Raw genomic sequence first — 27193 nt, forward strand, 5'->3', positions numbered from 1 at the left:
TCCCCAGCCCAGACCCCCTCAATCCCAACTGCAACTTTTTCCCTTCCGTCTCGGTTTCCCCTTGGCTGCGGCGAGCGGGCGCCGGGCCGCGAGGCGTGGAGCGGGCGGGCGGCCGCGCGGCTGCGGGTGGCGGTGCGGGCGAGAGCCGCGAGCCGGAGAGTGGGTGGGTGGGTGGGTGGGTGGGGAGGGAGGAGGGGAGAGGACGGGCGGGGAGAGAGTGGGGTGTGGGGAGGGGAGGGGAGAGGGAGGGAGGGGGAGATTCCGCTCTCCTGCCGCTCCCAGCCGGGGCGGGGGGCGGGGGGCGGAGGCCGCGAGGAGGGAGGGGAGGAGGGAGGGGGAGAGAGGGAGGGAGCCGAGGAAGACGCTCCGAGAACCCGTGCGTTTCGTAAGGCTCTGAGCACTTGTGCATTTCTGCAGGCGCGCGGCGAGCCATTCGCGGCGGCTGCTGCAGCTCCGACTGCATCTTCCTCCTCCTCCTCCCCCCGGGCTCCGGGTGTGTGTATGTGTGAGTGAGTGTGTGTGTGTGTGTGTTTTGCAGGTGTGTCCGTTTTAATTCTGCCCAGTAGGTGGGACTTGGTGACTTTAGCACCATATTTTCCTTTCCCTTTTTTTCTTCTTTTTCTTTTTTGCCTCCCCACCGTCTGTTGCAACCCTGCAAAGTCTCGGAGTCGGAGAGCGCGGCTCGCTTCCCGAGCCCCCGGACCCGGCGAGCCGGCGAGCGCCGAGCCGGCCACCATGCCAGGCAGACCGCGCCACTAGGCGCTCCCCGCGGCTCCCACCCGGCGGCGGCGGCGGCGGCGGCGGCGGCGGCGGCGGCGGCGGCGGCCGCGATGGTTTCAGACGCTGAAGGATTTTGCATCTGATCGCACGGCGTTTCAAAGGCAGAGGCCCCCCCTCCCCCTTTCCCCCTCCCTCGCTGTCTTTGTTTCCTTCCCCCCCAGCTCTCCCCACTCCCCCCACCCCACCCCCCTCTCCTCTCCTCCTCCTCTTTTTTAGAAGCCGCGATCGGAGATGGATGTCTCTCTTTGCCCAGCCAAGTGTAGTTTCTGGCGGATTTTCTTGCTGGGAAGCGTCTGGCTGGACTATGTGGGCTCCGTGCTGGCTTGCCCTGCAAATTGTGTCTGCAGCAAGACTGAGATCAATTGCCGGCGGCCGGACGATGGGAACCTCTTCCCCCTCCTGGAAGGGCAGGATTCAGGGAACAGCAATGGGAACGCCAGCATCAACATCACGGACATCTCAAGGAATATCACTTCTATGTAAGTCGGGCGGCCGCTCCCCAGCCCGCCTCCCCTCTCGCTCCGCGTCTCCCTCTCGCCCGCCCGCGGCCGGGAGCCGGCCCTCCGCCCGCCCCAGCTCGCCGCTGCCCGCCGCCCGCCGCCCGCCGCCCGCCGGGCGCGCGTCAGGCTCGCTGTGGCTCGGGAGATGCTCTCGGGCTGCGCAGTCCAGGTGCTCCGGCCCTAGCAGGCGGGAGCCGGAGCCGCGTGGGTGCCTCTCCCCGCTGGGGACCCCAGCCGGCCCGGGGCGCGTGGGGCCCAGCTCCCGCCCCCGCCCCAACCCGCCGGGGCTCGGCGCGAGGTTGCGAGCCGGGTTCTTTGCCCCCCAGTAAATAGCAACAGTTTGGCCACGCTCAAGTGGAATAAAGTAGACGAGGTTCGATCCCCGGCAGCGGCGACGGCAGTGACAGCGGTGGCGCTTAGCCGGGAGGGAAGGTGACAGGGTCTGCTCGCGATCCAGCCGAGATCGTTAACTATTTCCTTCTGGAAGCAGCAAAACACGCTGACAAGTAAACAAGTTGGGAGCTGGCTGCTCGCGGGGAGACTTTGGACATGTCGAGGCCGTCATGGACGCCTACCTCTTCCCTTTCTCTCTCGCCCGCCCTCTCCAACCCCATTTTGGGCATTTCCGAGACACCCCCCCGCCTTTCCCACCCTCATCTGCATCTGGGCGCCTACAGATCCCGTCCTTGTGAGCTTTGATAACTGCGCCGGGAATTCCGAGTCAGGATGGAGAAGGGAGCGCGGGGGGCGGGGGTGGTGGGCTGGCATGGTTTGAGGATGGGGGTTATATGATCTTGCAGATCCGTTTTTGTTTTTTGGACATTCCAACTCTGACTGGCGTTTGCTGGGTTCTGCCCCGTCTGAGTGAAACCTGTGGTGGCCTGCATTCCCTTCCTTCCCTTGGGTACGGAGGGGGGATAGAACCATGGCTCAGGAGAAAGAAGAGCTGAGGGTCCAGGGAGGCTGCCCATCTTTCCTTCCACTGACCTCAGGGGGCCAGGTGACCTCCCCCCCATTCTGACATCCAGATAAGGGTGTGAACGGTGCTGGGGTTGTTATCCGCCTACCAAGGTCCACACCCCTTGGGGACCCTCAAAGTGGGTAGGAAGCCAAGAGAGGGGTTTGCAATGAAGTCCTGGCTGGGGTTTGAGGAAGGCATTTGGGCGGCCGCAAGCTCTGCCGAATCTGCCACTGGCGCTGCTCTCCCAGGCGGCAGCCCTCCCTTTGCCTCAGCAATGGGGCGGCCAGGCTGGGAGGAATTGCAGTTCTGCTCTCGAAAGCCCGCCAGCCCTGTTGGCTTCGTGGAGAGAGCACTCGCATTCTTGCAGCTAACAGTTTGAGGAAGTGTGCAGCCCAGGAGATGTCTCTGACTCCTGGCCCTGGAGACAGGCTTGACCCATATCTGGGCCCTGCCATTCACCTCCTCACTGCCTGCAGTCGGTGGGCCTGAGAGGAGGAGATGAACAGCCAAGGGGGGAGCCAGAGGCTGGCAGGGGTAGACTGGATGGGCCCAACTCTGCCTCTCCGGGCCCTGCAGGCCACAGCATTCCAGCACCCCTGAGGATGGTGGGAGGAGGGTCCTGAGTGTGATCCTCAGGGAAACTCTGGATTGGAAGTGCACCATTGGGCTGTGTGTGTTTGTGTGTGTGTGTGTGGGGGGGGTGGCGTGGGGAGGGGAGAGAGCTTAGCAGTGGGTCCAGGGGCTCAGGAGCTGGATCTGGGGATATCCAGGGGGATTGGTGGGCTAAAGGTTTGAGAGAAGGTCCCTGGTGTGGATCTCTGGGAACCAGTGAGCCTCGGTCAGCCTGTTCTCTGCTCCAAGGATGTGTGTATCTGCAGGAAGCCAGTGGGAGGCAGGGATGGCCACAATCACATAGGCTCTCTGTAGCCAGGCACTGGTGTCTCTCCTCTGAAGATGATGCTTGGGGAAGCAGTTTGATCAGGGAGAGTTGGGTTGCTCTTTACTGGCAAAGGGTCCAAGATAGAGGGGCTGGGAAGGTGGGTGACGGGAGGGGATGATGCAGTCTCTTGTCCCCTTTGCCATGGGAGGACCCCAGTGGGACAAATGGGAGGACAGTGGGCAGGGGGTGGATTGGGAGACTGTGTGTCCCCATCCCTGTTTCAGGACTCAGGCTCTTGGCAAGCAGGCAGGACTCCTTTCCTTACATCTACCCCAACACCTAAGAGCCAGGGAACTGGATTCCCACAGGAGCTGCATGGATTGGCAGGTGGGGGAGGAGGGTCAGAGATCATGGGTCTGGTGACCCTTCCTCACCCCATCTTCTCCCCAGTGCCCTGTTAGATCTATGGCTGGTATTGACTGAGCTCCGGGAAGGGCCCAGCCTTCTAGCCTAGAGGTGGAGGACTGTGGAGAGAGGGAGGAGAATCATGCTCATCCTGGGAAGCAGATGTCTCCCATTCCTCTTTTTACTCAAGGGAATGGAGGCTCAGGGTGGCAAAGTAACTTTTCTCGGGGCACATAGCCCCAGTGGTGAGCTAGACTTATGTCTCAGTCTGTCCAACACCAAGGCCCAGGCCCCCACTCTGCGGGATGCCTGTGGAAGCAGGCTGGGAGGAGGGCCTGGAGGGCAGGCAGAAGGAGGAGGGCAGGGAGGAGGCCTGACTTTAGCATGACCTGGGAAGGGGACTTGAGCTGAAGCCCAGACTTTGCAGGAGGAAAGAGTGTTCCTCCGATTTCTGATGCTCTCAGAGATAGGGAGTTCAGTGGTCCCCCGGCCTTCCATCAGCCTAAAGCTCTTGCTGGTGTGTGCCTAAGGGTACGACGTGGGCAGACTCTCGGCGAGAGGCTGGGGTGAAGCTGCATTTCCATCAGGCCTCGCTAGGGGAACTGGGGGCGGGCTGCGGGGGGCTGGCCTCCACAGACACACCCTCTTGTTTGTGGAGTTGTAGAGCCCTGAGGTCCCTCCCTGGGTGCTTAACCTATCACACCTGACCTTTAAGATGGACAAGAGGTTCCCTGTGGTCTTCCAGAGTCGTGTGTGGAGTGGCTCTTGGGTCCCCGTCGGGGGCTGGCTGAGGGCGCCTGTGATCAGGGAGGTGGCTGCCCCACCAGCGTCAGGAGGGAATCTGCTGCAAGGCATCAGAGCAGAAGTGTGGGCTCCCCTCCTCCCCTCCCAAAGGGCTCTCCTTCTGGGCCTCTTTCTGTTCAGGAGGACAGCTCCTTTGCCACTGGAGCTCGGGGCCCATGGTAACCTTACCTAGAAGGGTTCGCACACTGCTGCGCCCAACCAGGCTCTGTCGTCACAAAGGTGGAGGCTGGGAGTTGGATCCTCTGTCTAGGTCAAGCCTGCCTGAGGCTGGGTCGGAATGGTGCATACTTTGACTGTCAGAAGATTGAGGGGGCGGAGATGGTTATGGGACTGTGTTCCTTGGGCTGGCTACCTGGATTTCGAAGACCACTGAGCTCTTTGCTGGGACTCTGAGCCTCCAACTGGGTCTCTGCGGGAGCCACCACAGGATCCCTGGTGTTTGCAACTCTCTGGTCCCTTTATGTCCCCAGTCTTCCCTGCAGGCCCTTGCCTGGTTGGGTGAAGGATCATTTGGGCTTTGGCTGCTGTATTGGTTCCTTGATTCTCAGCCTTTCTAAGGATCAAGGGGAGCGCCAGCCTTGACAATTACCCATGGGAGCTGGGATGCAGGCAAGGGTGTGAGCCAGGCCCCAAGGGCAGTATGGAGTTCAGCCAGGCACTGAGCCTAGGCCTGAGGGAAGTAGGCTGAGATGGAGGCCTTTGTGGGGAGATTTGGAAGGGGGAGTGGTTGCAGCTCTGGGGAATGAGGCACTTCCAGGATGAAGGCTGGGGACTCGGGGCTCTGGAGGCCCTGGGATTTTGCCTGGAGGCCCTGGGATTTTGCCTGGAGGCCCTGGGATTTTGCCTGGAGGCCTGGTCCTCCCTGGCTCCAGAGTCCTCAACCCCAACAAGCCCAGGTCAGTCTTCCCAGGCACACTCTGGGGCTTAGAGCGTCATCTCTGCAGCTCCAGGGACCTGAGTGCAAGGCAGCTTTGGGTAAAAGCAGCCCACCCTGGCCCTCGCTTTGAGAGTGCTTGGGTACTGGTCCCTGGAGGGCTGGTCCTGGAGTCTGGGATGCGACTCAGGGTCCTGCAAGGGGCAAACCAGCCTCCTGCCTGACTGGAGAGGAGCATACTTCTGTGAAGAAGGTGGTGGGGGGAGTGTCTGATGCCCGCTCCCTTGGGATGCTCTCTGTCCTTGCCCTGCCTGTCCCTGCGTGCTGCCTCCTCTTCTCTGACTGTAAGGGTGGACTAGGTCCTTAGCCCAGCTGGCTCTTGGGCGGGAGTGTGGGTGGGCTGTGACCTTCCCTCGGGATGACCTTTGCCAGGATTGTGGCATCTCTCCTGCCACTGGACCCCATTTAGTGGCTTATACTGGGATCACAGACACTGTCTCTGGCCTCGCTTCGGGCCTCCCGTTGACCACAGGGTGGGTAGGAATAGAGAAAGGGATGAGATACATGGGTCCCTCCCCTGGCTCTGCCCCTAACCCGTTGTGAGCCGTGGGAGGGGACTGTAGCCTTTCTGAGCCTGTAAATTCAACTATGAATTGAGGCTGTGGGGCAGTGTCCCTGAGAGGCTCTGTGAGGTCCCAGGAAGAGGACAGGGGTGCTCCCTTCCCTCTCTGACCAGTGGCCACTGGCCGTTTTTCCCTTTGCTTCTTCCCTTCCCACCTCTACCAAACTCTGGGTCACCCAGAAAGTGCCACGCAGTTTGGAGTCAAATGTCACACTTAGGAAGGCACTGGGGCCTGCAGCCTCTCAGAGGCTGGACACCCAGCTTCCTGTGGCTCTCCGTTCTCCACCCTGTGCTCAAGGCAGGGAGTAGTCCCTCTGCAAAGCCTCCATGCCTTGCTCCAGCAGGGGCCTCCGCCAGATGGGGGAGGAACACCCTAGAACTTCCATTTCAAGTTATTCTTGTCTAGAAAAGGGAATATTTAGTGTTTGGAAGGAAGATATACAAGCATATAACTTAATAAATAGAGAGGAGTGTTCAGGGGTTACAAGATAAAATTTTTATTGCTCAAGCATGCATCATCGTAAAGACTGGTGCCCACTGTTGTTGTGACTGGAAGGGCCTGAGTTTGGGAGGGAGATGGGTTGATGGTAGGAGGGGTGACCCTGAAGCCTGGGCTCCCCGTCTTGGCTCTGCTTCGGGGGTGGGGGGTGGGCTGATGGGGGGCGGGGGGGCAGGGGAAATGAGAGGAGGGATTAGGCTGGGTGGTGGGTGGAGGGGAATCTCAGCACCGGACCAGGATTCCTAAGGCCCCCGAGCCCCTGAGGACCAGGCTAGTTCTCAAAGGACTATACCCCTCCGGTTCTGCTTTTTGTTTCTGTCTAGCAATTCTTTACCTCCTGAACACCCCAGCATTTCCTTCATGCTCTCCGGTTTACAGAGGTTGGGTTTATTTTTGCCACAACTATTTGAAGTGTATAGGCAGGGATGATTAGTCCCATTTTACTGATTAACAAAATGAAAGGAAGGATTGAGTTGTGTGTCTCCCAAAAGGAAAGCTCTAGAAGAGTCTTGTGGCTTATGTGGTTCCATTGACTATTCTCTCTGGCCGTCGTCCTGCAGCTAGACACACTATGGCGTCATTTTCATCCAGCAAGTTCTCTTTCTCCCAAGGGGCAGTGTTATGGGAATGGTCCATCTGGGAGGGATTGGAGGATGGCTGAGAGTCCTGGCAGTTGGGTCTAAGCGTGGCCTGAGTGGAGGCCACACACTTGCTCCCCAGTCATCTGGGGACCTCTTGCTCCTCTTGCTCCGGGCCACACTTGCTCACCTGTCATCCATCCCCGAAGCCTAGTTGCCTCCACCTGGGGAAACACATTGCCTCTCCAAAGATGAGGACTCCAGTGAAGCCCAAACGGAAGCTCAGTGCCCTGTGGAGCCCTGGGAAGCCCCACGAGGATTCTCCATTTTCTGCCTTCACCCCGTGTGCAAAGCTCACCAGAACTCAGGGCTGGGAGGGACTGCTGCGGGTGTCCCCTCCCTCATGCTCCGCATAAGGGGCCCATGAGGGGCCCAGACCAGAGCAGTGACTGGCCTGGGGCCCGAGGGTTTCTGGAAGGCCGCTCTTCCCAGGTGGTGGTGTAGGCGTTACCCTCTTCTGCTCCGCCCTGGAGCCCGTCCTGGGCACTCTGTCAAAGCCAGAGCCTTGCCCACGACTCTGTCTCCCTCTGGGGCGATGTTTCCAAATCTGGGGTCCCCAGAGGCAGCAACTATGCAAGGCTGGCAGCCCCAGGGCTCCTTGCAGCCTGTAGCCCACGCCAATTCGAGATTCACTCACAGTGCGGCTTTCTGTTCTGCTCTCTTTACCGGCAGGCCTGGGGAGGCTATGGGCTCAGCTGGCTTGGGAGCCCAGCCTCTCTCTCCAGCCTCACCTCTGCCTCCCAGCCCCCCATCTGCTTTGTTCCATCAACAGGGTCCCCCGTCTGGGTGATGGGAGATTTCAGGCAGGATGTGTTCCTTAGAATCCTCAAGTGTGGAGAGGACCATAGAAACTGGGTTTCTCCAGTGGATCCTCTGGGCCTAGCCTCTCACTAGCTTTGGACAAACCCCTTACCTCTTCTGGGCCTCAGTTTCCTTCTCTCTAAGCTGGGCATAATAATAACTACTTTTTAGCAGCACTCTGAGGGTCGATGCCACCTATCATGCCCAGCAAAGAGAAAACTGTCAGTATATGATCACTAACAGCAGCTAGCTTTTATTGAGCACTTCCTATGTTCTAGACAACTGTTCTAAGCACCTGAGAGGTAACACTTCATTATGGCCTCACACCAACCCTATCAGAGAAGTACCATTCATTCATTCATTAATGTGAATCCCATTTTACAAGATGGGGTGTGAGTCCAGATACAGAATGTGACTTGCTGAATTTCACGCAGAGCGATCTGACATTTAATATTAAGCTATATTGCCTGGACTCTTTTGATGTCTTCGTAGGCATGCTGATATGTACTGGTAGACACATGCACGCACAGTCATTCATGAACATGCGACCATCATAATCAATTAATAATAATAAAAAAAGGTAGATGTGAAGGTCTAGAAGGGTCCTTTATGTTGTAACATTCCAGTTCTGTGGGTAAACATTGCCCTGGCTGGGGTTGGAGGGGAAGGCAGACGAGATGGTGGGAGCGGTGCTGGCCTCGCAGTCTGGCCGGCCTGGTCATAGACAGGCCTCTCACCGTCGGGGCGGCTTTGGGGCTCTCCTCCTGACCTGTTCCCGACAGCGGCCTTCCCCGGGGCCGTGTCTCAGCCATGCCCTCTTCCCAGGCCTCCTTGACCACCCCGTGGTGTCTTGGCCTTTGGTCAGGTTAGCCACCCCAGGAGAGCAGGTACCAGCTGAGACTGGCAGGGATTCAGGAAGCTGGTGGCTGGGTCCCCAGCAGCTCCACTCTGGGCTGAGGCGTGGTTGGCAGGACCGTGTCCCTGACTGCCCATGGCTCTTGAGAGCTTGGATCAGAGAGTGGAGGGCTGGGTGGCTTCTCCCAGGGAGAGCTTTGGGGTTTCAAGACGGCTGGTGGGGGGCACCTGGGTGGCTCAGTTGGTTGAGCGACTGCCTTCGGCTCGGGTCATGATCCTGGAGTCCCGGGATCGAGTCCCACATCGGGCTCCCTGCTCAGCGGGGAGTCTGCTTCTCCCCCTGATCCAGCGGGGAGTCTGCTTCTCCCCCTGACCCTTCCCCCCTCTCATGCTCTCTCTCTGTATCTCATTCTCTCTCTCAAATAAATGGATGGAATCTTTAAAAAAAAAAAAAAAAAGATGGCTGGTGGGTACAGAACAGCAGGAAGGTGTCTGGAGGGCCAAGCAGTGAGAGCTAGAAGCTGGTATTCAGAGAATCTTCCCTGACTTCTAATTCTTCCTCTTCTCTTGCCTCCTCCTCAGATGAACAGGCTTTCTTCTCCTCCACCCTTCCTTTTGCCTCAGCTCTGCCCCATTGCTCATGGGAGCTCCGTCTGCCTCGCAGGGATGAGCTGTGAGCCTGGGGGATGGCCACAGCTGTCCCATGGAGAGAGCGGAAGTAGCTACCCAAGGGCTGAGACTGTGGGGTGGGCATTGGTGGAAACACCCCATTTTTGCTGCTGCTTGGCTGGCTAGCTCACCGCATCATAGGACCCCTCTGGTCTGTTTTCCCTTCTGGGAGTTGGGTCACATCTGGGAGTTGGCGCCTGGGTCCTGTCTGATCAGTGAGTGTGGTGACGTGTTCGATGGGCTATCTAAACATTAGGGTGCCATGTTGATGTTTCCGTTTCTAGACATCTGGAAGTGTTTTTGAGTTAGGAAGCAGATCAAGACTTTGAACCATAAATCATCTGATCTGGAAAGGGGCTCAGATATAATTGGGGTCCAACCTAGTTTTGCCAAGGAAGAACGTGGGGCTCAAGAGAGGGGGATGGGCTTGACTCAATCACCCACTGCGTGCTGGCACAGAGCCCTGCCTCCCCAGCTGGTGTGACTTCCTTTCCCCACCCTCCGTGAGCGAGCGGCTGCTGTGGGGCTGAGGGATTTGGGCTCTTTCAGAGGCGGCGGAAGGAACCTTGAGTCTCCTGCAAAGATAGCGAGAGTGAAGGGAGCAATCTTCGACTCGCAGTCCCAGTCCGTCTGCCTCCCACAGTGAACTGGGCTGTGTGTGTGCATCTGGGGGTGTCTTTGCGCACGCACAAGTGCATCTCTTCTGTGTGCTGGGCACATCACGTCTGAGGTCTTGGTAAACAAGCCCTAAAGCCTTTGGCTTCCTGCCTGCCAAGTTCGTCTGCATGTAGACCCCCCATGGCCACCAGAGGGCAGTGCGCGCATGAGACGGTTGGAGGCTGGTGTTTGCCTTCGCGAGCAGGCGCTGAGGATGGGGCACGAGCCTGGTGGGATGTGCCCTAGCCGACCTGGCTCTCAGAGCCGCTCCTGAGCCAGGGATGAGCAGGGGGGTCAGCTGTCCCCCAGGCGGGGCCTCTCTCTGCAGAGCTGGTCCTGCCTTTATCATATCTGCGGCCCAGCCATGGTCGCCTCCCGGACCTGAGCTTCCCAGGAGGTGGCTGGGAGAGGGCGCTGGGTGGACAGGAGTGAGTCAGCAGCATCGGGGATCAGCATATCTGTACGGGGGGGAAATGGAGATGAATGAATGGGACATAGCCCCTGCCCAGGAAGATCAGTCCTGATGTGGACACAGAGAAGTTGATAGGCAGTTGGTTATGCTGTGGGGTTAGTGTCACGTGAGTAATTGAGCTTTATGAACTCCCTCCGGCCATTTGATATACTGGCCCAAGTGTGGGGGCATCTCTCACTTCTCCCTGCCCCCCTCCCCTCATGGGAGCTTGGGAATCTCTTAGATACCAGGTAGCTGCTCAGTCAATACCAGGTCCTGATATTTACCAGAGGGGAGAGCGTGGTGCTGTCTCTTAAGCTCTCCCAACCCTGTCTGTCCCTCAGAGATAGCCATCTAAATTGGTGGGTATGAGAGTGCCTTGCAAATTAGGGTCATGGGCCCTGCCTGGACCAGCTAGTTTGGACTCTTTTCTTTCTGTGAATACTTTGGCTCTTTTATGTCTGTTCCTGTATTTGAGCAGGTGCTGTCTTGTTCCACATGCTAGTTGGTCCATAAATGAGCCCCGTCCTGCGAACATGGTTGTCAACTTTGGAGATGGGGTCTTCTGCTTTTGTGGTGGGTGTTGAGCTCATGGTGTCAGGTCCTGCGACTCTGTCCCCAGGGCCATCCCACGGCTGCCAGACCCAGGGTTGCAGGCGGGACCCCCTCTGTTGTGGTCAGTTTCTTCCTTCCTTCCACCCTTCCTTCCTTCCTTCCTTCCTTCCTTCCTTCCTTCCTTCCTTCCTTCCTTCATTTCTTTCTTTCTTTCTTTCTTTCTTTCTTTCTTTCTTTCTTTCTTTCTTTCTTTTCTTCCTTCTTTTCTTTCTTTCTCTCTTTTTTTAAAGATTTTATTTATTTATTTGAGAGAGAGAGCAGGAGGGAGTGGGAGAGAGAATCTGAAGCAGACTCTGCTCTGAGCACAAAGCCAGATGCAGGGCTCGATCCCACGACTGTGAGATCATGACCTGAGCTGAAAACAAGAGTTGGACGCTTAACTGACTGCACCCCCCAGGCAGCCCCCCGCCATCCCAACCTGCTTGTTTCTGACACTTTTTTTTGAGGCTGAAGAGCAGGGATGAAGCTAACATTTCTGGCCCTCCTGCAGGACTGGAGGTCATTTGCATACACAACCTTGTTTATGGATGGCACCTACTCAATGAAGCTTGAGATCATGACTCTGCCTCTTACCAGCTCTGTGACCTTGGGCTGGCTACTTTTTAAAAAATTTTTTAAAAAGATTTTATTTATTTATTTGATAGAGAGCGAGAGAAAGCACAAGCAGGGGGAGGGGCAGAGGGAGAGGGGGAAGTAGGCTCCCTGCTCAGCAGGGAGCCCGATGCCGGGCTCCATCCCAGGACCCCGGGATCATGACCTGAGCCGAAGGCAGACGCTTAAAGGACTGAGCCACCCAGGCACCCCAGGCTCACTACTTTTTTGATCCTCAGTTTGCTCATCTGAAAAACGGCGGTAATACTAATAATGCAGGGTTATTGGCAGATTTCATGAGAGAGTGTGTGTGTGTGTGTGTTTTCTCTCATTTTCTTCCTCCACTCCAGAACTTCTTCCCCACAAGCATACATACTTTCTATGACTCTCATCTGTTCTTCCCGCTTCCAGTCTTTCCTCCTTCTAGCTCATCAGACTCACCCTAACAGATTAAGCCTCTAATCCAGGGCCTTCTGTTGGAACAATTCTGATGCCCAAGATTTCCAATGTTTTTTTTGTCTGAGAGGCAGCTCTGTGTCGTCGGGAGAATAGTGGGTTCTTTGGCCAGACAGCCTTCAGTTTAAATGCTGGCTTTACCCGTGTGTGAGCTGACCCAAATTACTTAACTTCTCTGAGCCTCAGATTCCTTATCTGAAAAATCAGGCTAACTGTATCCATCTTTGTAGAGTAGTTGTCAGGATTAAATGAGATTATAGTAAGTGCCTGGCGTATGATGGGTACACAGAGGCCAAATTGGCATGGTGTAATGGGAGTCTTACAGAGGTGATGGACAGTGGCCCTTCAGGGTCCTCGAAGCATGGGATTGGGGAAGTTACACGAAGGGAACCAGCAGTACCTGGGCCAAAGCTGAGGGAGATAAGAGAAGGACCAAGATGGTGTGTATTTGGGAAAAAAAAATAAAAAAAACTTAAAAGGGCTAAGGCACATGTCTGCCAAAAGAACAGAGAGATATTTATGGTTCCCACTGATAGACTCAGTTGGGAGACCAAGTGGCAGAGGGTCCCAGGTACTCTGGACATGGGGAATTTCTATGCAGACTAATTCAGGAGCACCCAGCCCCTTGCAGACTTGGTCCCATGTAGTTTTACTGCTATTCTTGCCCTAGGTAGCTTCTGTTTACTAGATGATCCCCTTCTGGGCTACTGTAATTGACTAAGCCTGTCAGCTGCAGATGGGGCTCAGGGACCAGCCCTGGGAGAAAGAATTTAGGAATCCAGGGGGAAGGAGGTGACCTCTGAGTCCTCCAGTCCACCCTTAAGGGCCTCCCATTCCCATTCATTCCAGTTCCACGTTAAGCCACAAGAGGGCACTAGACCATGATGTCTGCAGGGAGGGAGGCGCTATTTAGCCTGCCCCGTTGGGAATGTGCCTTTGATCAAAGCTGCATGTGGTTTTCTCCCAGGGGCCAACATCTCTGAGGGTCACTGCAAAACAGTTTGATTCAATTAGAGCCCATAGCTCGGAATCTGATGTCTCAAGGGAGGCTAAATTGTGTAGTGGAAAGGTCATAGAATTTCACATCAAACTCAGGTTCCTGTCCTTGCCCTCCCCCTTGCTTGTTTCTTTTCAACTTAGAGGAAGTTACTTAATTTCTCTGGGTCTCATTTTCTTCACCTGCAAGGTAAGGTGTTACTGGGAGGTGTTGCAGTGAGGATTAAATTATATGATGTGTGGAAAGTGTCTGGAACATGGTGGGTACTCCATGATTGGCCATCCGTCTCTTTCGGGAAGAAGGCTGAGGTTGGGACACAGTGCAGGAGTGATTTGTGGGATCCTGTTGGCCTGATGGGGTCCTTCCCGCCACCCCCTCCGCCCATGAATGCTCCATGGTTCCCGTTCACTGGGGGCAGCAGTGACACCCAGTGGCTGGAGTGGAGAACAGCAGTGTGTTTGGCTGGGGTGGGGGCAGCAGTGGTGGGCACTGTTGGGGCAGGTGAGATTGAAACCGCATCATGGCAGATGGGCTTCAGGGGGCCTGTCAACTGAATTTCTCTTCCCTTCACATGCGAGTGGTTAGGGATGATTCTCTAAGGTCATGAGTGTGGTGATGGCCCCGGGGAATGTGTGATCCCCAGGCCCTTGGGATGAGCACACGTGCAACTGACTGACTCTCTCATAGCCAGCCAGTCCCGGCGTCCAACAACCAGACCCTTTTTGATGTTTCCTGGGGTCCAGTCTCTGGGAGATGCTTTAATCCCCAGTCTGTGTGGTGGGCCTCAGATCTCTGAGGCTCCGTATGTTTACCTGGAAAATGACAAGGGGAGGGGGCTTTGGGTGGTTGAGTGAGGGCACTTTGGTAGCTCGGATCTGAATGTCAGGAATTGTGTCTTGCCCTTTGCTCTGTGTGTGTGTGTGTGTGTCGGGGGTGTGTGGGATCACGTGGGAAAGGGGGTTAGAGGTAAGTGCTAAGCTTCCGGCTTCACGGGTGCAGAAACTCCAGCCCAGAGAAGGGAGGGGCCCAGAGGTGTGTCTCTGAGGCTGGACTCGGGGTGTCTTTTGCTCCTCACCTTGTGTAGCCTCTTCCTTACGCACCTGCGATTCAGGAGGGAGCCTTGGCAGACGTGCCAGGCTCAGGAAGTTATTTAATATCAGCTTTGCTCCAGATTGTGTTTCTGACTGCTTGCCACCTTGTACGTGGCAGCCATTTTAACAAATGTGGCAATAAGACACCAAGTGGGAAATAACATGAGAAATGGGGAGGGGGCAGGGGCGTAGGAGGGGTGTCATTTCATCCCCTTGGCAGAAACCTTGTCTTCGAGGCAGTTGGGGGGAGAGAGCAGTGAAGGAGGTGGTAGGGCCCCTGGGAGCCCCTGACAGTGAAGGGGGGCGGTGGAAAGAAGAGCCTGTGGCCGCAGCTTTCCCTCCAGGGTCCTGCGGGGCAGCTGGCTCCTCTCCCTGGGGAAGTGTGCAGGGGAGGGCCTGTATTCCGCTTTTCCAAGGACTGTCTTCCAAGTGCATAAGAGAAGGCTGATGGGGGCCAGTGTTGGGGCACGTTCAGCCCACTGTGGGTGCTGAGCTGCATCTGCACTTAGGCTGTGGGGTGCCCAGGTGTCTGGCCACCTGCCTCTCTGCCTGCCGGGACCATCCCAGCATCTGGACTCTTGGGGAAGGATGGGCAGAGGCGTGAGCAGGGCCGGCCTGGCCGTTCTTCCTGCAGGACCCAGAGATGAGGGAGTCACCCCTCTTTCTTCCTAGCGCCAGGATCCAGGCATGTGCCGGGCATGGCGCTGAGCCCCGAGACACCACGTGGAGAAAATAAAGGGCCACGGCCCTCCCCTGTTGGAGTTTGGAGTCGAGTTGGGGCAGCGAGCCTTAGCCAAAGGAGCTACACCTAAAAGGCGTGTCTTAAGAGAAGCAGGGGCAGAATTTTAGAAAATGCTTGGAATGTAAAGTTCCATAGAGAGAAAGGTCCATATGTGAAAATGCTGGCTTCCCTGGGGTGGAGAGGGTGCAGTTTTTCTAAATGGAGTTGTAAAAATTCTGGGTTCACCTGTTCCTGGCCCACCTGACATGAGCAGCTGTGGTGTTACTTGTCAGGGTTGTGGCCCCAGACTGAGAGGTTGAGTCCGTGACTTTGCTGTTGCCCACAAGAGGCCCGTGGTTTTTTAGGGGAAGCCACGTACGTACGGCAGGCAAGAGAGGGGGGTTTGCATTTCTGCTCTCATCGCTTTCTGACCTCAGGAGACAAAGATTGGGGCAAGTAGTTTATTAGGAATGTGACCCTGGGCGGCCGAGAGGAGAGGGGCAGAGAGACAGGGAGGGAGGAAAGACCCGGAGCCGTGTGGCCACAAACAGGTTGCCGCGGGCTCTCCCCGGACGTTCGTTCATTTCTCCTGTTGTGCATTTAATCAGCGTGTTTATTTGAGAGCCTCTGAGGGGCCAGCCCCTTTTCAGAGCTGGGAAAACATCGCTGAGCAGGATGATGGTGGAGGTCTGTATTCTCCTGTCGTTACAGGACATGTAAGGTCAAGCCCCTTTCTGGAAAGCTGCCTGGACCTTGCTCCTGGGGACCTAGCTCCTGGGGATCTAGCTCCAGGCTGTAGGGGAGCTGGGCCAGGTGGGCCAAGGATGCAGCCAGATTCTCTCCACACCCCTCCCCGCCCAGGCCAAGTTCCTGGGAGAAAGTCCCATCGGAGGGTGGTTTGGGGAATCAGCCTGTCTCCCCCACGTGGCGTGTGGAGGAGAGCCAGGGCTGGGGTGAATGCCCGGTGGGTACACAAAGACCCGCTCCCGTGCGATTGCAGGGTCAGCCCCAGCTTCCTTCTCCCGGCACCCGCTGACACTCTGCCCAGCTGGGGCTGGCCTGCCCTGGGCGCTGGTGGGGAACATGACACTCTCCCTCCTGTCAGCTCAGAGCAGCTCCCGGGGCCCCCAGGGAGCAACGCCCGGGGCCCCTGGGGAGCAGCAACCTGTGAAGAGTGACCTTATTCCTTCCCGACTCTTGTTCAGGCTTCATCGTCCAAGCTCATCCTGTCCCCATGCAAATGCCTGGCACCCTTCTTTGCCTCCCCACCCCACCTGCGCCCATCCTGGGAGGCGAGCTGTGTCCCCACCCAGGCGATCTGCCTTCCTGCCTTCTTTCTGCCCGTCGCTCATTCAGGGCTGCTGTTGTCTGCACCCTGGTCAGGCGTGCGTGCTCTGGCCTTGGGGCTCCACCCTGTTCACCTTTCCTGGTGTCTGTCCTCACCTGCCCAGGTGAATCGCTGGACAGAAGAGGGAGGCACGGCCAGGACTCTTGAGTTCCATGCACGTGCCCTGGATGGCATCAGGCTCCTCCCTGTTTTTGTTCCCAAGAGCTCCAGCAGGCAGGGATGGGGTTTTACTCGGCTCTGTATCCCTGGTAGCCAGGGTCTAGCAGGTGCTCAGTAAAGATGCATTGCACAGGATGGGCGCATTTCTAGCAGAATGTCTCACGGATCTGTGGCCAGTCCCAGCTTGGTGACAGGGCTCTGGGCACATCATTCTCCTCGCTCTCTGTACCTCTGTGGGCCTGGGGCTTTGCCCTCAGCCGAGCAGCCTGTTGGAGGCGTCTCCTAGGGAAACTGGAACTCGCCACGGAGAGTGCCAACCCTTGCGGTGACTGTTCCAGCAGCTCTTCTGGGGACCGGCTTATTTTAACCCTGGGCATTCTTGGTACAGCCCGGTGAGGCAGGCACTATTATCAGCCCCTTTCTATGAAGTACAGGGAAACTGAGGCCCAGGGAGGCTGTGGAACTTGTCTTCGGTTGGTCGTTTAGCTAGTAAGCAGCAGAGCTGGGGTTTGAACTTGGCACGTCTGGCCCCAGAGCCCCCATCACGCTCCCTAGGTTATCTGTGCCTCTCTCCTTCCTGCCAGCCCCGATTTCCTTTAGTTCTGGGCCCCGCCCCAGCCTCACTGCTCCCAGGCGCTGCTCGCACCCCTCAGCCGATAGGACACAGCACTGTGCTCTTCTCTAGTCTGTGAAGGGGTCTTTCGGACCCAGGGGAGTATGAGATTGCTGAATTTTGTGGGCACAGGTGTTTTCAGCCACATCTCAGAGAATGTCCTCTGAGCAAGGGTCCTGGGGTCCTGTCACTGCCACCAACTTACTGGGTGAGTCTGGGTAAGGCACTGGCCATCACTGGACCTCCATTTTCTTATACGTAAAGCCAGGGGCCTGACCAGGTGACCTTTGAGGGCCTTTCTGGCTCTGACCTCTCCTGTTCCGAACAGGGTGGTTGGGCACAGGGTAGAAGGTTGGAGAAGGCTGAAGCTGCAGAAGGATGTCGTTAGGGGCAGGCTGAGGGAACAGAGCACCGTGGTTCTCACACTTGTGCATGCATCTCTGTCCCCAGGGGGGCTTGCTAAGGCACAGAGTGCTGGGCTGCCCCCAGAATCTCTGCTTCCCCTTGGTGCAGGGACCGGAGGACCTCCTTTCTAGTGAGTACCCAGGTAACATGGAAGCTGCTGACCCAGGGACCACACTTGGATAATGACGGCTGCAGTGATGGCTTTCAGGGTGTACTCCCTGGGGATCAGAGCCGGTATGCTATCCTGCATACATTTTTTTTATGAATTTTCCCAGGCTGCGACAAGTTTGATTACCCCCATTCTAGACGCACACTACCCCACTCCCAAGCGTATGTTGCCAGGGCTCACCCAGGTGCCGGCGTCTCTCTCCATTCCCCTTTCGTGTCTTCTCTCTGCACCCCAAATCTGGTGCCTGGCTCCATGCTGACCCCCCACCCTCACTTTTTCCACACGGCCGGGCTTGACCGGAGCATGCTCTGACGCATGTAATCCAGTATGTAGTTGAGAAATGAAAGTACAATTATGTTTTCCATAGGACTCTTCTAGACTCCCAGTTGATTTTTAAGAACTATTTGGGAGGCAGGGAAGTAATTCTATAATTGCAGCTCAAGAACCTTAGTTGGGTCCGAATTGCTCCCGCCCCGACACCCCGGGAACACCCTACCCCAGCCACACTGGTCTGCGCATTCCCCAAACATCCCAAGACCTCTGGCTTTCGTTCTGCTCACTTGAGCCCTGCTTGTCACTCAGATGTTCTGACATGTTCTTTGCTGTCCTTGCTCTGGGGTGGGCCATTTATATGGCGTTTCAGCCCTACTCGCGGTGGGGAGCTGCTTTCATTTCATAGATGAGGACATCGAGACCAGACAATGCAAGAGCTTACCCTACGGCCACGGGTAATTGGGGGAGCAAAAGGATTGCGTGCAGGTTCCCATGTCACTGGGAGAAGGGGAGATAAGGGAACTGGGCTATGTTGATACGATGGGGTGCTGTATGATGGGGTGCTATATGATGATATGATGGGGTGCTTTATAGCAGTCACAGCTAAATCTTGTTCTCTGTGCCCTAACGTGGCTATGTTTGAAAACATAATGCTGGTGGAAACAAACAAACCCCCAAACAAATTGCAGGGTGTTACACCGTACGTGTAATTTAAAAAACACAATGATCAATAGGACGTATTGTTTATGGGCACAGATATGTAGTAAGAAGATAAAACTGTGACTGGCTACACACCGATGTTGTGATCGCCTTGGTTCTAGGCGGAGAGGGAGAGGAAGGCTATGATGGTTAGCCTTCTCTCTTTTTTTGAGATTAGCCTATGACCAAATGATAATATGCACTAATTCCAGGTGATGGGTAAATACGGTGCTCGATACGTGATCCTTTGTTTCTTTTTTATTAAAACTTTAGAAACTGTAAGCAACGAAAAGGTGATCATACCTACCAGATTTGTAATTTAAAATAAAAACAACATTCAATCACTGTATTTGTTTGCTAACACTGTCATCGAAAGATACTGTAGATGGGGTATTTAACTGAAACAACAAAGTTTGTTTTCTCACATTTCTGGAGTCTGGAAGTCCAAGATCAAGGGGCAGGCAGGGCTGGTTTGTCCCAAGGCCTCTGTCCTTGGCCTGCAGGTGGGTGTCTTCCTCCTATATGTGCACATGGCCTTCCCTCTGTGCTTGTGCGTCCAATTCTAGAAGGACACCAGCCATATTGGATTAGGCTAACCCTAAAGACCCCATATTAACTTAATAATCTCCTCTTTAAAGACTTATTTCCAAATACAGGCACATTTGGAGATACTGGGGCTTAGGACATCAACAGAGGACTTTTGTGGGGGGACACGATGCAGCCCACTATAAGACCGCTCAACAGTTGTAAGACACAGAAAAATTGCAAAGCTGCTGAAACTAAAATAGAGCCTTTCTTAGACTTCCTCAGTGCAGCAACCTGCAGGAGTTCATCAGAGCTGGATTTTTCTCAGGTTTTGGTGCCTCCAGCTGCTGGGGCCCTCAGCGTAACTGCTCGGTCGGCCTTGTGAACAAAGGAGCCTCTGCGGAAGAGATCATGCATCCGTGGGAGAAGCAGAGCTAGGTAAAGGGAAGAAGCAAGTGCAGAGCTTGACAAGGGCCCAGGAAGACAGTTCTGTGATTGTCTGATGTTTATCAATCAATAAATAATTTATCCATTATTTCAGCTACTATCAGTAAGCATTGCCCCGTGTCAGCCATCAAGTTAGGCTCCCTGCACCCCCCCACCCCCGGCCCACCCCCAAATGCAATGGGCTGGGACCACAGACCCTAGGGATTTGATTAGCGGTAAGGAAGAACTTCAGCAAAGAATGAGCCTGTGGAATTGCTTTCTTCGGGGGGAATGTAAGTAAATAGGATTCTCCCGTCCCATCATTTCATCATGAAAAGTTTCCAGCATTCACAAAGTTTGCAGATTTTATAGTGAACATCCACATACCAATCACCTGGATTCTGCAGTTGATATTTTACTCTACTTGCTCTATCTTGTGGTCTGTCCATCTGTCTGTCTCCCTGTCCACTCATTACCCACCGGTATTTTTCAGATGCATCTCAGAGTAAATTGTAGATGTTGGTACACTCCCCCTAAATATTTTAGCCTGTTTATCATTAAACTAGAGTTCAATATTTGTTTTCATTGTCTTCTTTGGAGTTAGCGTTTATGGCCAGTGAAATGCATTAATCTCCAGTGTGCATTCTCTGAGTTTTGCCAGATGCGTGCATGTGTGGGACCCAAACCCAATGAGATGCAGAGCATTACCATTCCCTCAGAAAGTTCCCCCATGTCCCTCCCCAGTGAGTCTGCTCCCACCTCCCCAGAGGTTGTCACCATTCTTTTTCCATAATAGGTTGCTTTTGCCTGGTCTTCAGCTTCATGTAAATGGAATCACATAATACAGATTTAGCAAAATGTTTTTGGGGTTCATGCATGTTGTTGTGGATAACATGATCTTTTTCTTTTTATTGCTGGATACTGTTCTGTTTTATGGAATACCTGAGTTTGTTTAGTGAGGCTCCTAGTTGTTGGAACCCTGGCTTTTCCCAGTTTTGGACTGTTATGGCTAAATCCATGATGAACAACCTTGCCCAAGGCTTTTGGTGAACACATGCTTTCGTTTCTCTCAGGTCTATCCTCAGGAGTGGAATTTCTGGATGGTGTGAAATATTTATATTTAACTTTATAAAATACTGCCAGATCTTTCTCCAAAGTGGTTGTACCAAATTTATACAATAGGACTGCTTTTGATTAATCTGGGTTGGGATAGACACATGAGCGTGACTCACTGAAATAGGTGCTTTTCTATCTTCGACTTCCATATGAGGAAATTGAGGGGCAGAGGGTGGTGTCACGTGCTCAAGGTCACCCACATGGGTAGGTGGCAGAGCTGGGATCTTGTCTGACATAAAGCCCATCAGTTTCCACTGTGATGTGCCATTTCTTGTGGAGGTAAGGCTGAAAGCAGGCAGGAAAAACAGGTGGCTGACTTCTGAGGGGCCCCTTCTGGTGTCCCTAGCCCTAGAACATTCTTTGTTCTCTCTGACAGTGTGGAAGCGAGGGCCTGCTGGGCGTCCGGTGCTCTCTGGCAGGGCTGGACCCCTGGGCAGGTGCTCTCTGCCCTAGAGGTTCCCCCTGAACGCAAGTCATGCAGCCTCTCCAAGAGCCCTGGTCTGGGTCCTGTTTGCAACAGACAGGTGAATGCCAGGCAACACCTTGGATCCAGATCCTCCTCCTGAAGTGAGGTAGCTGGGAGCCCTGCTTGCTGAGTGTTCAGACATTGGGTGTGGGGAGGCCCTGGACCAGCATGTGTCCGCTTATACCCTCATAGTCTGAGGTGGGCGCTGAGCACGAGGGTACGGCGGCCAGCTTCACAGAGCCCACGGATTAGGGAGGGGTGGCGGATGGAGACACACAGACTTCATTCCCTCTTGTTGCTGATGTTGTGAAGCACCACCAAGATCAAGTTCCTGGCTTGAGAATTCAGTGAGCAGAGACCATTGGTGTTGATATAAATCACTCAGGTGAATGCCAGGGAGTCACAAGTCCCACGAAGGGACTGAGCCGAGGGGCGTGATATGAAGGCCGACTGGGGGATTGGGGGCGGCTTCCAGGGGAGGCTGGGCAGGGCGTCCTCGGAGACGACCCTGAGTGGTGAGAAAGAGGTGGAGCTTCGTGAGGCCTGGAAGGTAGAATGTTTCAGCACATGTGTGCGTCTGAGGTAGGGATGAGGGGACCGTGTGTTGGGGGAATGGAAAGGAGGCCAGGGCAGGGTAGGGGGAATGGAGTGGAGCGCCCAGGAGCAGGGATGAGGTCGGAGAGGTCCGCAGGGCCTTGCAGGCCATGGGAAGGAGTTTAGATATTAATCCGAGAGAAATAGGAGGCTCTGGGATGTGTTTCTTTGAAGCAGGAGGTGATCCAGTTCACAGGTTCAGTGATGGGTGCAGTCAGTGTTTGAGGAAGCCGACGGGCTTGTGGGACTCTGTGGTTGGGGCACACTGGGGGGCGGGGGGAGTCCCAGAGGAAGGGACAGCTAAGCTCAGACTGAAGGATGAGCAGGCACGAGCCACATAGGAGGGGCGCATGCTGTGGAGGGCTCTTCTAGGTAGAGGGACTGGCGTGAAGAAAGCTCTGGAAGCAAGGGAACCTTGAAGGAGCTGAAGGAAGTTCTTTGTGCCTGGAGAAGTAGGGAGGGGCTGGACCATGCCAGCCCGAGGAGACGGGCTTCTCCAAAGGACGGCTGGGAGCTCATCGAGGACTGGGGTTCAGTCCTGTGTATCTGTTCTTTCCAGTGCTCAGCATCTGCCTGGACCAACATGTATATGAGGGGATAAGGAGAGCTCATGCGGGGGACATGGAGGCTGTGGGGGTTTTCTGAAGGTCAGGGGAAGACCAGAGGCGGCCTTGGGTCCTGTGAGGGGCGAATTCGGTTGGACTGGGGTGGAGTCCATCACCCCTTCCTGGACTAGAAGTCCCCCGGGCTGCCTGGCCTGATGGCCCGGGAAGGGGCCGTGATCCTGGGCCCTGCTTGCCGACACGTTGGCAGCCCACAAAGTAGGCCTGGCCTCACCCAAAGGGCCCTGAGGTGCCTGGTGGCAGCAAGGGACTCCGACTCAGGAATGCCACTTGCTCAAATATATTTGTTTATCCAGAGATTTAATTAACATGTTTAAATATTAAAGAGTAAACAACGTGTGTCTAGTGGGATTCAACATTTACCAACAGGAATTCTGACTTATTTAATTATTTGTGCTTTCCCGGCCCCGAGAGCCATGTTTCCGGCTTTGTTGTGGGGAGGCCCGGGTTCTCCCTGGAGGAGGCAGGGAAGTGGGCCAAGGAGAACGGGAAGTCAGGGGGGAGGAGTGGAGCGTGGGGGTGGGGGGAGGAGGAGTGGAGTGGGAGGAGGGAGCTGAGGGAGGAGGGAGGAGGAGGAGAGGAGTCTTCTGGAGGAGAGGAGCTGTCCAGGCAAAAGAAAGCAGTGTGCTGTATTTGGTCTGTGCAGAGGGAAGAGAGAATGTCAAGTTTCAGGACAGTAGGACGGGGGGGGGGGGGGAGGGGGGGTGCTGCAGATCAAGAAGGCAGGTGACAGCTAGGAAGATCTTGGAGTCCGTACAGCTTGGGGGAGAGCAGGGCCTTGGGGTTCTGGCTTGTGAGGACGGCTGTGTTCGTGTGCTGACATAGTGGGACCCAGCTTCTCACCTGGGTGCCTAAGGGGCCCGCAGTGGTGAGAGGGGCAGCCCATGTGGCCGCCTCCGCAGAGAGGGAGGGCCCCGGGCGGGTAATGAGACCCCAGCCACCGCCGCAGGAGGAACTCTGAGACGAGAGGTGTTTTCCAAGTGATCTGCATTATAATATCTCTGGAAATGAAGTTCTGGATGCTGAGAGATTACACTGGGGGTTATTTATTGGCAATGCGCTCTACGGTTTTAATTTTTTCTTTTTGCTTATTCAGGCTTTAGCTCCAGAGGAAAATAGCCTGGGGTGGCTTCGAAATAGATTCTCTCTGCCCCATTAACTTATTCAGTGAGTTTAATGGTCCTTTTTCCCCTCAGCCGTGAAGCCATCATTAAAAGGCAGAGATTTATAAAAGCAAAGACACTGAGCTTTAGTCAAACTTTCGCTCTGGGCTGGGAGAGGGCAGGGGTGGGGGCACCCACTTGGCCCGGCACCATGGATGTCGCCTGGGAGCAGGTCCTCATCCTTAGGACAGAAGCTCGAGGCTGGGCGGATGGTTTCCTGGGTGCTCAGGGGAGTGACACGGCACCGCAGAGACTCTTCAGGGGCGAATATCTCCAGCATTTTCCGGCTGTCACGGGGCTGGGTGTCTTGGAGTGTCTGCCATGTCACCCACTTGGTACCGTGGAGCTTCCCCTGGTCCTCAGCCGGCTTCTGAGACCACTTCTTGGGACATGTCGCTGTTCCCCCCGCATAGATGCTGACCTTCTACTCAGGGCCAATTCACCAAAAATCAGAAGACCCTTCACAAGAGGGATCAACTTCTCAGAGGCCAGTTTCCCAAGAGCCAAGTGACCGGGGAGGCCCAACTGCCCCAAGGACCATTGAGCAAATAGTCCATTTGCCTACAGGCAACTCACCGAATGCCTGTTTGCCAAGCGCTCAATTTGCCAAATTTACTAAAACTTTGATTTAAAGAACGTAATGATTGAATCAAGCCAAATCAAGGCAGGGCTGTCCAAGTCAGTTCAATCCAACTCAACCCACTTCACTTACTCCTTTATCTGAGCATTTGTGGTGTGCAAGGCTAGAGATCCCAGAAGCTACAACAGAGAGGTAGACTAGTTCCGGCGGGGGACCAGACATCAGGTTCATCAGGTTCATCAGGAGAACGCAGGTGGTTGTGACATCCACAGGAAGGTGTGTGGTGGGGAGGGGGTGGAGTTTATGCAATCTTTGGTGCTACGGGGGTGTCCCTTGATACACAGGTTGGATCTGGATAGGGAGGGAGGGCAGGGGAGGACATTTCAGGCCGAAAGTACAGTCTACAGCACACGTACCCTGCCTGTGTCTCAGAGGAGACGCCAGGTCCCCGTCAGCCTGGAAGGTAGGGCGTCCAGGGCCCTGCAGGCAGAGAGATGAACCACCAGGCTCTCCTGGAAAGGCCTTGACTGCTGGGCTGAGACCATCTGAACTTCACTGGGTTAGCGATGGCAGCCGGTGAAGGTTTTTAGGATGAGCATCTTAAATGAAGGAAGTTCAAATGGCTTTAAGAATTTTTCAAGCATGTTTGCTAGTGGAAAATTAGAAATAACAAGAAGTAGGAAATAGACAAAGAAATCACTCATAGCCCCAGACACCTGGGAAAAACCCATCCTCCGGTGGATTTCCTTCAAGTGCTGTAGTGGAATCAGTGTGTAAGGCAAAAAGTGATCTCCGAAAACTCTTTGTGGCCATTGGGAGAGGCACCGGGAGCTGGGACTGGCTGGGGTGGGGGCAGCGGATTCACAGCACGTCTGTCCTGCTTATTCTGACAGATGCTCTCATTGAGCGAAATGGGGGCAGAAGCACCGGAGTTTTAAAAATAGCTATTATTTTTTTCTCACTCTTTCTGGGTGCGTAGACCTAAATTTGCATAAATCCAATGTATGCATGAAACCTTACGTGTGTGTGTGCGCTTGCGCACACATATTTACATATACCTGAGCAGGTCATTTCGATTTGTGTTTTAAGAAGAAGAGCCTAAACGTCAGGTGTGCACGGGTTGAGGAAGAGGAGAAGCACAGAATACGGGAAGAAGGCAGGAGGCACTTGCAGTTCCTCAGAGATGGGTGATGTGGGTAGGAAGCTAGGGGAACGGAGAGGGAAAATATTTTAAAGACTATGCAGAAATTTCAAACAACTGTGATTACACCTGTTGAGTATGAGGGATGGAGGTGTTAAGGGGGACTGAGGTTTCCAGAATTTGGGTAATGGGAAATATTGCTGCCTTGAGCAGGGATGTGGCGACTTCTGTTTGGGACGTTCTGAATCCGTGGTGCTTGTGAGAGATGATCCTCATATAATGAGGGTGGAAAGTGGCCTGGAACAGGACATCTTGTTACTGATGGGGCCCTTGTCTGCGAAGTGGCCCCAGTGGAGAAAGCAGCAAGGAGGCTTGTTAAGGAAGGGGGCCTATTCTGGAGCTCCTTCTGCTGTGGTCGTCAGCCAGCCTTCTCCCTGGTGTCCAACCATGTCTTCGGGAGAGGGGCTTTCGCGTGTGAGAACTTAGTTAAAAACGTTGTACCTTTGTCTTTATTGGTAATGTCCTTTTGTCTTCTCTGCCCTGCCACTCCTCACCTCCCTGCTTCTGTGGGTAGGATCGTGCCTCCCTTGCTCTAAGCTTTTCCCAAAACAGGTATGCTGCCAGGTGATAGAAGGTAGGATGGCGGCATTCTGGTGGAGCATAAGATTGGCTGTCCAATGGCTATTAATAACGGGGAACGTTAATACAAATGTTCACCTACGCTCAAACGGCTTTTCTTTCTTTCTTTCTTTCTTTCTTTCTTTCTTTCTTTCTTTCTTTCTTTCTTTCTTTCTTTCTTTCTTTCTTTCTTTCTTTCTCTCTCTCTCTCTCTCTCTCTTTCTTTCTTTCTTTTTTAAAGATTTTATTTATTTAATTTAGAGAGAGAGAGAGAGCATAAGTGGGAGGGGCAGAGGGAAAGGAAGAGAGAGAATCTCAAGCAGACTCCATGCTGATCACAGAGCCTGACGTGGGGCTCGATCCCAGGACCCTGAGATCATGACCTGGGCAGAAACCAAGAGTCAGACATTGAACCAGCTCTGCCACCCAGGCGCCCCTCAAATGGCTTTTCAAAAGAGCTTCTTAGTGCTCTGTGAGGAAGGCCAGATCTCACTGTTCCACTTTTAGAGAAGGCAAAGGACTTCTCCTAACACCCAACTCTCTGTTAAGAGGGAAAAGGACCCTTTGCACAATAGCTAGTCTGAACCATGATCAAAATCTCTGACTCCAAAATGAGAGCATGTGAGCATACTTGGAGGAACAGCAGGTGTCCGTGCATGGATGTGAGTCACTTTGGAATATCTAGACATGCTCTTACCCAGCTTCTGGCTGCAGAAGTCCTGAGCAGTGTTGATGGTGACGATGACGAGGACAGCAGGAGTAATGGTGTCACTGACCCTGGGTGCTTACTATGTGCCAGGCTGGTGCTGAGCACTTTTTCGTCAGAGGCTTTAATCCTTACACAACTGAATGAGGTGAGCATTACTGATCCCCATTGTTCAGATGAGGAAACGGGGACACGTGCCCAAGATCACCCAGCTAGCGAGCAATGAAGGGGTGGAGTCAGGTCGTCTGTGCTCAGAGCCCATGCTCCCCATGCCCGGACTCTCCCCGGACTCCCTATCCAGCCTGCGCCTGGAGGTTGCGAGACCATCCCTAGCTCCCCAGCCCTGAACATCAGCTGCGATAGAACCTGGGGGGATTTTCCATGCTGGAGCACACGTTCCTGCTGTCAGTGCAGTGAGAAATTCTGCTCCATGCTCCCTGGTCTGCATTGATCCATTCACCTCGAATAAAATAACCGTGTGGCAAACTAGATGAAATATTTGTACCATTGATTGTTTCATTTCGTGTGGATGGACGACGGCGGTGAGCAAGCGCCTGTGAGCAGGGGAGGGGGGCCGCACCGGCCTGTGTGCAGAGCCGCAGGGCTGCTGGGGGGCCCGTGGACTCCAAAGGGGGCTCCTCGTAACAAGCGCGGGTTACAGGCTATGTTAGCTTTTGCTTTCGGAAGGGGACTGGCCAGGGC

General features: G+C 54.6%; 1 protein-coding gene across 3 annotated transcripts in view; it reads left to right on the forward strand.

The window, feature by feature from the left end:
* The first annotated feature begins 353 nt into the window (after nt 1–353).
* The window catches only part of NTRK3 (neurotrophic receptor tyrosine kinase 3), a 380910-nt gene continuing 354070 nt past the window's right edge, over nt 354–27193 (forward strand). For 2 of the 3 annotated variants that reach the window (XM_045899438.3, XM_045899439.3), the window contains exon 1: nt 388–1259. In XM_045899438.3, the coding sequence (XP_045755394.2) occupies nt 1012–1259 (248 nt within the window). In that variant the 5' untranslated portion in view covers nt 388–1011. Of the gene's footprint in view, nt 1260–27193 lie in introns of all 3 variants that reach the window. The other variant, XM_045899437.3, reaches the window with a different exon arrangement.

The sequence above is a fragment of the Mirounga angustirostris genome, unplaced genomic scaffold (genome assembly GCF_029215605.1).
Source record: "Mirounga angustirostris isolate CCGP_5_RB_7025 unplaced genomic scaffold, mMirAng1.0.hap1 SCAF_9, whole genome shotgun sequence".
NCBI lineage: Eukaryota > Metazoa > Chordata > Mammalia > Carnivora > Phocidae > Mirounga > Mirounga angustirostris.